At 53.6% G+C, this 11,624-nt stretch overlaps 1 protein-coding gene across 6 annotated transcripts in view; it reads left to right on the top strand.

Moving 5' to 3' along the window:
- The first annotated feature begins 316 nt into the window (after positions 1–316).
- Positions 317–11,624, top strand: part of LOC149853967 (receptor-type tyrosine-protein phosphatase V-like) — a 60,007-nt gene continuing 48,699 nt past the window's right edge. For 2 of the 6 annotated variants that reach the window (XR_016438862.1, XR_016438863.1), the window contains exons 1-5: positions 2,917–3,744; positions 5,515–5,581; positions 9,433–9,699; positions 10,174–10,443; positions 10,674–10,943. Coding sequence is in view for 2 of the 6 variants with exons in the window: in XM_090025318.1 (XP_089881444.1) it covers positions 3,676–3,744; positions 5,515–5,581; positions 9,433–9,699; positions 10,174–10,443; positions 10,674–10,943 (943 nt within the window). In the remaining 4 variants the exon portion in view is untranslated. Of the gene's footprint in view, positions 538–2,916; positions 3,745–5,514; positions 5,582–9,432; positions 9,700–10,173; positions 10,444–10,673; positions 10,944–11,624 lie in introns of those variants that run through there. The other 4 variants (XR_016438860.1, XR_016438861.1, XM_090025318.1 and 1 more) reach the window with 3 other exon arrangements.

Raw genomic sequence — 11,624 nt, 5'->3', positions numbered from 1 at the left:
TGGCAGCAGACTGTTTCAAAAGGAAACTTAAAAGCCAAAGCTCAGCTGGCTGCAACCACTGAGCGCTGGAAGGAGGCCTTTCAAAACAGCCTCCAACTCTGTGAATGGCTCCAGCAGCCAGCCCGAATCCTCCCCATTGCCCCAGCCAATGGAAAGAGCCTGCAGCCCCCGCCTGCCCACACTCCGCCCGCATTGCTGCATCCTATTGCCCAGTTGGGAGCGCTGAGTGGAAATTGCATCCAGACTGCTTTGGTGACGAGGTGTGGGAAGAGGAGGGGCTTTCCGTTTGGGCTGCGTACACTGTTCTAAGAACAAATCTCTGCTTCCTGGGTGAGGCTGCTCGTGCTAGTGCCAGCCATGTGCCCGGTGGGTCGCTTGTGAAGCAGAGGGGACACCACATTGGTGTGCACAGGACAGGGTGGCATCTTGGCAGTCAGCCCCTTTGCACTGAAAAGTTTGTTTTTTCTGGTGGTTTCAGCCAGCACTAGTTGTTTTTTTAAAGAAACCAAGGAGCAAAACAGGATCCCCTAATGAAACGTAAGGAAGCATGAATTTTTCCTATAGTCATTCTGTTTAAATAGCTCACTTGTGGGCATCTCTGTTACTGATCTGTGTCTGTCGCGTAAAGGCAGAGGTTCCTGGTAGCAGATACTAGCAGGTCAGTGTTACATTTCCATTTGCCTTTTCTTCTCCCTCTACCTCCCAGGGGGTCGCCCCCCTCACTGGAACACTCTCAATTCTCCGGACCATGGATTATTTCTCCAGCCACAAGATTAGGTTTCTCATCGCTCAGAATCCCACATCCTCTCTGCTGGGCCTGCTAGATCCTCTATGGTCTGAACAGCTGCACTATTCATGTATTTTGATGCTCAGCTCCCAGCAGAATCAGGGCAGTATTTAAGGATTTTTTTTTAAGTGCTGCTGTGATGTCCTGTGACAGCCAGATGTATTATCTTGTGTCCTGTTTCTCTTCGGCAAGAACACCTGCTGTGTTAGGAGCCCTGGTGTAAATGCTTTGGTATACATGGTTTTATGTTGTCAAGTCATGCATGTATTGGTAAATGGGAATGGTCTTGCGTCCACTTGTTTTTAATAGAGGTGCTCTAAGTAGAGGAATAGGTTCTTTCCCTTTAAAAAAATATGGATGGTTCAGCACTCACCAGTGTGAACTAATGAGTGCTACTCCATACAAAAGAGGTGGGGGATACTGGAGTCACACAGTCATTTCAGAGGATACCAACTGGGGGCAGTGGCAACAAGGCAGATCCCATATCTTGGTGTGGGAGTCCCCATCTATCATAATCCATTAGAGTGGGTGGGTGGGTGGGGGAGGGAGGTCTGTGCCCCTGGAAAGTTCCCTCAATGCCTAGGTGATGCAGGGAATCCAAGGGAGGCCAGAGCCATCCTTGTAGAGGTGCCAGTCCTCCTGTGGCCCTTGCCTATATCTCTAGTTCTGGGTATGAGACTAGCCAGCTCCTTTGTGGAAGGGGATGGGTTGAGGCTGACTGGGCAATGTAGGGCTCTCTGGCTCTAGATACAGGATGGCAGGTGCCCGACTACTTGAACAGCATTTGTGCCTCGGGCAGTAGCAGACCCTCTGGCCAGCTCTGTTCCCTGGGAAGGGCCCAGCAGCCCAAGCCAACTGGAAGGGGGTATAAGGGCCACATGCAGCTCTGCCATGTACAAGCAGGATGCCTACAGGAGGTAGGTGGGGGTTTCCAACATGCAGCTGGCTCCAGAGCTTTTCTTTTTTCCACAGCAGTCAGGGCTGCCTCAGTACTGGCGAGAGTGCCCACAGCTCACAGAATTGGGGCTTCCTGGGTGCTGCCAGAGTGGCCATGCTGGGTTCTGGCCCAGACTCCTCTGGGTCTCATCTGCCACACACATTGCACCAATTTACTGATGTACACATGCCACTGACCCTGCTGCAGATGCTGTCCTGATGCTTTGAACCTAGTCTGGACCCAGTAGCATCTCCCCCATGAATTTATCAGCCAGTGGGTCCTTGCTACATGCACCCAGACCCAGAGAGATGGGCAGACAGGAGTTGCTGCTCACAGAGAGGCAAATATTTTATTCCATGTGCCTCATACTTCTCACATCAGATGCACACAGACAGCACCCTTCACACAACAGACAGGCAGAACCTATACCACACCGAAACAATATGGAGCATGCTACACACACCGCAGCATGCCCCAACACAGACTGATGCGTGCCTCACACTTCTAACAGGCATTGTACGTCTTATGCCACTGAACATACACCTGACACAGGCAGACACGGCATGCTGCAAACACTACACAGATACAGGACACGTGGTGCTTACAGGCCCATGTCTCATGCACTCCAGATGCATACAATACACACCATGCCTCATACAGGCACACATCTGATCAACACATGACACCCCTTCTACACACACCATGTACACTCACTTCACACACCAACACAGATGCACACATTTCAGAAACAACCTCATGCACAACACAAAGACATGTGTACCTCAAACACTTCAGCGACATGTGGAAAGAGGTGTGCACACAAATACCCCCAGGTATTCCTGTACACCAGAGGTGGCCAACCTGCTGCACATGTGCCACAGGTAGCACAGGCAGGTACCACACATGGCAGGCGGTAAGTCAGGCAGGGAGCACGGAACAGAGTAGCAAGTAGGGCAAGGAGCAGAAAGCAGAGCAGTAGTTCAGGCAAGGGAAAAGGATTGGAGTGGTACTTGGGGAGGGCCCAGCTGTTGTACACAAGCACGGCTGCCCTGAGGCTTCGACCCACCTCCTGCTGGGGGCTGGTTTAGACACTCCCAGCCCGTGTTCCCATCCAGCTGAGAGCCACGGGCCATCCCCTCCCATCACTGCACCAGTTCTAGCAACTCGGCAGAGCTCATTCTTGTGGCCAGAAAAGGCTTCAGCATCCTAGAAACCTACCCACAGGAACGCACAGCCACCAGCGCACATGCACTCTCACAGACAAGGCACGTCCTCAGGGGCACACCCACAGCAGAGGCAAGCACGCCCCTAGGAGAAACACTGGCAGGCAAAGCTCTCACATGCTGCAAAGCAGACCCACGTAGACAAGGCACACATGTAGTGACCGCGAGCGCAAACACACATACGCACGGAAACACTGGCAAGCAAGGCTAACAGACGCTGAGAATTTGACCCAAGGCAAACACACATACATACACACACAGAAGCAGCTACAGGAACGCACACAAACAGGGACATTAGAGGCAGATCCACGCAGGCAAAAAAACCAGATGCACATACTCCGAGGAACAATCACAGATTTACAGACAGGACACCGAGAAATGCACACACGGGAACACACTTACTGAAGAACTCATTCTTTCTCTCTCTTCCTCTACTTCTCCCCCTGTCTTTCTCTCCCTCTCCCCGCCACCCTCACACACGCACACATGCACTAAAGCACTTCCAAACTCTCCTACCCCAGGCAGGCGCACGCTATCCCTGCCTAAGGGCTACGGCTCTTGATTTATCTGCTGCAGGAAGGCATCCAGAATGTAGCCCCACCAATTCCAGTCTACCCCATGCAAGCTTGGAAGGCATGGGATAGGGAACAGAGCTGGCCAGGGAGAATTGCATCTAGCAGGACCCCAAACTTGCTGCTCCTCTTCTCTGCAGAACCTCCAGGCTCCCGATGGAGCTGCTGCTGCTGCTGCTGCTGCCCATCTTGTGGCCATCCTGGCTCCCAGGCACCCAGGCAAAGGTAAGCCCTTGTCTCTTAAACCAGTTTCTCTGTGTGGGACGCTGGCTTCAGGTTTCCTGGCTGTAACAGACTTGCATACTCCTACCCCGCTGAGAAATGACAGCATTCTTCTGAGCTGCTTTTCCAGCTGCACAGCTGCACCAAATTAGCGAAGTTTGCAATTACCAGCTGGCTCTTTTCCTCCTCTCCCTCCCCAGTGCCCTCTCGCCCTGGAGCCTGCAGTCAGAGTCTGTTAACTGCTGCCATGGCTGTTCAGCTCTTGGCTTGGGGAATCCTCTGTTTGCTGTTCACAGGAGGTTGTGCTGCTTGGGAGCCCTTTCCCCCTCCTCCCCTGCCAGCTTTGCAGTGGGTGGAGGGTCCAGGAATGAGTCAGGCAGTAGAGTCAAGAGGGAAGTAACTCAACAAAGATGACTTTTTCTCTGTAGCCTGTTGAGGGAAGAGGACGGAGCAGAGCTACTTCCCTTAAAGTTGAGGGAATCTAGGGCTCTCCCCAAGAGTATTTGCCCCAGGGTGTCTCCAGTCCAGCTGCTGAAGGAGTGCACCTGAGACGTGCAAGCACCCATCCCTGGGGTTGAGAGTGCAAGGGGCTCCACACCTCTTGGGGTCCAGCTCTGTGTTTGCAACCTGCTTTCCTTCTCTTCAGAAAGCAGCTGGACGGATTTTTAGGCTGCTCTGCTGCTAAGGGGAGTTGCCAGGTAGCCAGTTCAGCACTGATCACTGACATCATGGAAGGAGGGTGATGGTTTGTTGGGAGTCACTGAGGGGAAATCGATTCCAGCAGGGGCCATGGCCTGTCTTGTGAGCCTCAGGACAACTAGCCTCTGCTGCCTGCCCAATTGCTATCTGATTTTCTGCCCAAAATTTCCATGTGGGGTTTCTCCCATCCCTTCTACACTACGTATCCAAACCTCCATCCAAACTAGTATTCCCTCCGCCCTGTCTTCAGTCCCAGATGGTCCAGGTCTTGTGTGAAAGGCTTGGGGAGACCACATGCTTAGCATGGCTGTGGGATGCTAGTGAAGGATGTGGTGTAGATCCCAGCTGCACAGTGGACTGCTCCCTGTTGTGACTGTGTCCCAGGCATGGCCACACCTGCGCTTGGGATGGAGCATCTGCTTCTCACAGTTCCTTAGCTGTCACCAGCTGTAATTATGGTGCAAGACACTTCCATGTGGGGGATACAGGGCTGGAGCACAACAGGTTTAGAGATGGTAGGGCTGGAAGGGTTGTTACCATCATCCACTCTGACCTGGCAGCACAGGGGACCTCACTCAGGGGTTCTGTATCAAACCCAATAACTTCTGGCTGAGCTAGAGCAGAGCTTTTATGAGGAGACCCATTCTGGGTTTAACCACACTGAGAGATGGAGACTCTACCCCACACTTCTCCGTTAAACTGTGTGCCTATGCTTTTTCTAACTTGAAGTTAGTTGTTTGGATTCAGCTTCCTGTCATGACATCTCATTATGCCCTCATGAAAGAGTATTCTGCTACCCAAAGCTGGTAGCATAACTAAGGTGGGGCAACCAGGGCAGCATCTCCAAGTGCCAAACTGGTGGTGTGAGCGGGGGTGGGGGACAATGGCCACCGCTGCTGTTGGCTGGCCATGCTCAGCACTGGCACCCAGGCACTGCTACTGCCCAGTATGTGCCACTGCCCTGTTACAGCTCTGCCTAAAAGTCTTCCATGTGCGGGGACTGTGACTGAGTCCCCTCTTTACCTCCTCTTGGGTAAGAGTCTTGGGTCTCATTTGGTGACTCCAATTCCACAGGTTGACAGATGCAATGAGACAACCTCAGAGGGGCCTGCAGAGGTTGAAGCAATGCCTAGCAAGAGTGGTGAGTAGGGGGGAGCCAGGGGGTTTCCTCCTAGTGCTGGGATTTAAGGGTACCCGGTATCTTTGAGCTGCAATGGGAACTGGGATCTTAGTGGGTGCGTCTACACAAGACACTAGAAGCGCAGAAGCGCAATAGGTTAACTCTACTGCGCATTAGCACATCACGGCGAAAGCCGTACTCATGCACTAATGCACAGTGTCACCTAAAACATGTGCATTGGCGCTACAGCACAGTAGCTCCAATTATGATGCATTAAGTTAGTACCTGTTATTAACTTAATGCACCATAATTATGATGCATTAATGCACATGTAGACTTGCCCAGCAATAACAAACTAGAGCCTATTTGAAATTTGATGCAATCAGAGAGTATCCTGACTGCACCCCTATGAAATAAGTGTCATAATGAAAGAGGCAGTGTAGGGATCACCCCTGCCCTTATTGGCTGGCCCTAGAACTGACATTGCTTTGTTAGTAGTTAATAAAATTGTCCCTCAGGTCAAGAACTTGACTTTTTAGTGCAGGAGGATCTGGGTTCTGGCTCCTTTCTTGCCATGGAGCATTGAATGGTGGTGATGGAAGTGGATTTTCTGGCACTGCACCTCCCTCTTCCCTGTTATAGATAGATGGGAGAAACTGTGGTTCCCTCAGGCTACAGGGCATTGACCATAGGAGTCACCAGGTCGCAGAGCTGGAGCTCTGAAAGGATACCCACTCTATGCTTCATCATGTGGCTTTTGTCTGCAAAGCCTCAGGAATGGCAGTGTCGCCTTTCCTTTAAATGTGGTGACAGGGCTTAAATATCCCTCTTGCTGTATGTCCAGGGAGGAAGGGGCCTGGAGCCCCCTTGGCAGAAAGGACCTGCTGCCCCAGCTGAGACCAGGCTTGAGTCTAACAGCATTTAAAGCTTGTGGTGCCCTGCGGGGGGACCAGCCTACTGCGCTGCTGCAGTCACAGTGCATGGAGGGGGAACAGGGCTCAGAGGAATGAGCAATCCAGACTAGGCAGCACCCAGTGAAACCAGTAGGGATGAGAGGCCCAAGTCACTGCAGAGTTAGGCAGAGATGTTGCTGGTTGCATCTGTATCCTGTTAGTTCATCAGACAGGGGCTGCAGCGGCGTGGAGCAGAGAGCAGAGTAACGAAAAGCTGGCTCTTGGGCAGACCTCCAGAGAGGCGTCCAGCAAGATGTCCTCCATGCCTGCCCAGTAATTTCAGCTCAGTACCGGTCCTTTCCCCTAGTTCCTGCATGGTTTCCAGTCTCGGCAATGCAGAGAGGGTTTTAGCTGAGTGTTGCCCTAGTGCTGACAGTTCCAGCTATGCCGCAGAGCAAAGCCCTGGCTTAGTGAATTGGAGCAGTCTGCTGGGATAGGGCCCAACCCTCTTACACTGCACCGTCCCCTCCTACAATACAAGATGGAAGTGTTAGTCCCCACTGCCATGTCCCAGAGCACAAACCAGCAACAGCCTCTTTGTCTGCTCCTCCAGGCGGGGAGAGGCAGGCAGGGATTCCAGCTCCTACTGAATTGCCCTCAGCTGCTGTGAGAATCCAGGACTAATTCCCATCCTTGAGGCACAGATCCAGGGATAAGGATGTGCTTGTATCTGGCAGCAAACATGCATAGCACCGAAGGACTGTCCCTCTTTAAACAGTCAGGATGGATGGACAGTTTAGACATGGCTGAGGCTCCCAAACCCACAGGCTGCTGACACCTGGAGTCTTGTCCCACCAGGTGATTCTGCTGTTTTAACGGCCACCCCCACAGGCTTTGAAGAGCCACACACAGCTAAGAGAGAGCCCTAAAAAGATGTGGCTCCATAGCTAGCTAGGTGCTTGGCTTCTCAATCTTTGGTTGTGAGCTGAACTTTTGCTAACTTGGGACCTCAAGCCATGGGCTGCCCAGCTGTGGACTGTGCCAGACAGTGCCCTGGCTCTGTAGCAAGGGCTGGGGGCCCTTGTTCTAGACTGTGCCTGGGGGTCAGCTGCAAGGCATTGACCTGCGGGAAGCACAGCAGTTCGTGGAGTTTCCCGGGGGTATGGTCTCCCTGCCATGCTGTGCTCTGGGAGAAGTGCTATGCAGCTTGCACACTTGTGTGTGGGGCATTCCCTACCCCTCAGGAAAGCCCCTCCGTGAAGCTGCAGCTGAGCCCTGCATAAAAACCTCCAGCAGTTTTCTCTCTGTGTAGCTCTGCAGGGAGGAGTCGGTCACAATCTGCTCCAGGGATGCACTGTGGTTTGGCAGTACTCTCCCTCTCCCCCACCCTGCTCTTCCTCTTTTTCCTCCTCTCCTCTGGGTTTCCTCTTAAGGGAAAAAACAGAAATGAACTCCGAACAAAAGGCAGAACTAAGGTGCTGAAACCCTGGATGTCTCTGCGGGCCATCCTGGGGGTGTCTTTTGCTACATTGCCCATTGAAGCAAGTCTGCCTAGTCTTCTGGGGAGAAGAGATCCCAGTGCCCTGCGGCTGGTGTTGATCTGTCCTGAACAAGGGGATGGAATGAGTGCCAGATTCCTCTGACTGTAGCTGGATTATTTGCCCTAATGGTGCTGTTGCTAGCCAGAGCAGGGAAGGCCATGATGGACCAAGCCCCAATCCACAGCCAGCTCTGTTGCTACAAGTCTGCCCCGCAGGCACTGCGTGCTGGTAATGCCACTCCAACAAGTCTGGGCAGCAAGGACGCACCACAGCGTTGGGTTGTGCAACTGTGGCTTGCTGCCTCCCGGCTTCTGCTATCCCCACCCTGAGCTGGAGGCGCTTGGTCCCAGCAGCTCTCTACACCTTCCCCTGTGCACAGGCCGAGCTGGGATGAGCTCTCTTTTGCCATGGGTACTCCAGGGAGGCTCTGGGGAAGTCTGGAGCAATGAGCAGTGAGAGTATTTGTTGCTTCAGACATCCAGGCATGTAGTGGTCTTGACACCAGAGCTCTTGTGCCTCCCAGCAGAGCCTTGAATGATCTGCCTTGGGCAACTAGCTCCCACCACCCATGCACACAACTTTGCCACAGCTACAATCTCTTCCTGCTCTCTGCAGTTTCACTCCTCAGTCCCCTCTAAGTGATGCCTCTCATGCCTGACCTGTAGTCCTTCCTGTTTACTATACTAGCTCTGAGTTTTCCTTGTTCTAGCCATGCCTCTCACTCCTGGCCCCTCTACCCATGTTGCTACCTAGCCCCAAGTTCTGGCATACCTCTCTGTCCCTCACTCCTGACCCAAAGCCCAAACTATTAATAGCCAGACTATTCTAGACTGTGCCTGGGGGTCAGCTGCAAGGCGCCGACCTGTAGGAAGCACAGCAGCTTGTGGAGTTTCCTGGAGGCAGGAAAACTCACTGTTTCTGTCCTAGGACACAAACAACCTTTCAGAGCACTTAAACTGTCAGCTTCTGGCCTCTGAAAGCCCTGAAGTGAGGGGCAGTTCAGCTCACCATGGCAGTGGTTCTTTAAGAAAGATGAAAGCCCCTAGGGTCTAGGTTTGGAGTCATACAAATCCTTTATTCATTTGAGTCCAAGAGGTATGAATGGACTTGTAGGAGTCTGGGACTGTCAAGGAGAGTGTTTCTCAGCTTGGGTTGGACTGGGTGCATGAAGCCAGTGAGACAAAGCAGGAGTCTGGTGTTAATGTGGAGCAGTGGCAGGTGGGATGGTCTGGGGTAGCACAGTGGTTTAGCCAAGTGACACTCCATGGTGAATGGTCTCTGCCAGCATCCGGGTGAGAAGGGGTCTTGGGTTCGTGCGGGCAGGGAGCACCTGAGATCCTGGCACCGGTGAAGCACTGCTGGAGCAGTTGGGATGGGAGTGGCTCATGCCCCTCAACCACGCAGGGGCCTGCTTAGCACTGTTGGTTTGATTCTGCAGGGGCCCTCCTAAATGTGAGTGTCAGTGACCAGGGCCACTCGGACTCTCTCTTCCTGTCCTGGGATGAACGAGAGGGGGAGGCTCTGGGCTACTCCCTGGCCCTCTACACGCTGGAGCCGGACTTGCTGCTGCAGAATGGATCAGCGGGAGCCAACGCCACCGGCTTCCAGTTCCAAGGGCTCGTTCCGGGGACGCACTATCGTGCTGAGGTCACCGCTGCTCTAACTTGTGCAGCAGTCATCAGAGAGGTGGTGACTGGACAGACAAGTAAGAGCTTCCCAGGGCATCAGCTGAGGGGATCAGCAGTGATGCAAAGGGCAGGAGTTACACGAGGGTGAATCTTAGTGGAACCTGCCCTCTCTGAGCTAGAGGGAGCTGTGCGGGGAGGCAGGGTCACTGCCCCTGCACCCTGCTGCACCAGGCAGGGGACAGGCTTCCTCATGCTGGTCCAAGAAAAGGTTCTAGCCCTGCCTCTCCCCAGTGGGGGTTGACGTAGTGCCAAGGGCTATCCCAAAACCATGGCCTGGATCTGGCTAAGAGGATCTGGCTGGGTGTTTGGCGGGACAGGTGGGAAGATCTGGGCCAGTGGCTCTGGCAAGGGGTCTAGCAGACTGAGGTGGGTTGATCTAGTTGGGGGATCTGAGAAGGAACATTTTCACACTTTGCTGGCTCCCAGGTAGTGTGAATGGGGCAGGGGAGGCATGGCTGCCAGCAGACCTGTCTGTGTTGTGTCTGGTCCAGGCCCATCACCTGTACACAACGTGAGCCTGAGCAACCGTGGGAGCACGTCAGCCCTGCAGGCCTCCTGGGTGGATGCCTCCGGCAAAAAGGATGGCTACCGGCTCGTCCTCTATCACCTTGATTCCCAGGTTGCTGTGCGCAATGAGTCTGTCCTCGCAGATGTCTCCGCGTTCCTGTTTGAGGGGCTGCTGGCTGGCAGTGAGTATGCCCTGAAGATCACCACGCTAGCCGGAGCTAGCCAGGCCAGTACCAGTATCCACCAGTGGACAGGTAAGGGAGCATGGGGCTGCAGCTCAGAGCCTGGGTGCGCTAGGGCTGGAGTGCTAGCATGTCACTGTGCCGTGGTGGGGGCTGGCTGTGCCGCATGTAAGGGAGCTTGGGCTGGCAGAGGGCTTTCTTTTAGCCCTGGGAGCTGGGAGTGGGGGTAGTAGGTGGACCTGTGCATGTGTGTTCATGGTGCTTCCAGAAATGAATCTACTCTGCTCCTGTTGTCCCCTCAGCACCCTCTGCCCCAGAAGAACTGAGGCTCCAGAACCTGGGCTCCAGCACCAGCCTCTTTGCCTCCTGGACCAGTGCTGGGGGAGCTGCCTGGCTGCACCTTGAGCTTCACAGCCTCCCCTCCCCAACAGTGAGCAAGGCCGTATCCACCAAGAGAGGCCTCACCAACTACACCTTCCAGCACCTGGACCCTGGCACCCAGTATCACCTGGCGGTGAGTGCCACGGCTGGAACCTACATGGCATCAGGGCCCAATGCCACAGCCTGGACATGTAAGTACAGCTCTCCAGGGACAATGGGACAGAGTTTGGGGCCATAGGCTGTGAATAGCCATGCTATTTTCAAGGCTCTGGAGTCAAAGAGAGGTACTGCCAGTCTCGTGACAGTTGTGCAGCTCCTGCACTCAGGAGATATTTTCCATTTACAATAAAAGTCAGGCATTGATTCTTATAAGGAAAAGCCTGGAGCCATGGCATCTAAGGGGTCAGGCCAGCAGGTAGTGAGAAATCATTTAAAACCTCTCATGATCTTGGGGGTTCTGGCTTCTGATTTTTGACTACATGGAGGTCAGTGATTGAGGGCAAGGGATTTCAAACCAAGCCCCTGAAATATGGTTGGGTGCAGCCAGAGGTGGGCCATTCCCCCCATTCTCCATCGAACTTGATGGTGAAGGGAACTGAGCATGGGGATTGCTTAGCAGAGATCAGGCTCTTCAGTGGGCTCCTTTGGCTGGGGAAACCATGTATTGTGTCCATGCAAGGTTATAGCAGGAAAGAGAAACAAGAAAATCCCAGCTGTCTTCTCTCTCCCCCTATGGATAAGCCAGCCTTAACCCCTTGCCTTCCTGGAGCCAGAACAGGATCTAGTGCCTCCTCCTCCTCAAGCTAGAGCAGGCCCAGAGGCCAGGTGGGTGCTCCCAGCTTCCCCAGTGGCACCTGGATCCTTGATTGAAT

Source organism: Crocodylus siamensis, chromosome 13 (assembly GCF_052110815.1).
Source record: "Crocodylus siamensis isolate JL-2025a chromosome 13, ASM5211081v1, whole genome shotgun sequence".
Classification (NCBI taxonomy): Eukaryota; Metazoa; Chordata; order Crocodylia; family Crocodylidae; genus Crocodylus; species Crocodylus siamensis.
This window is presented reverse-complemented; position numbering and strand designations above follow the sequence as displayed.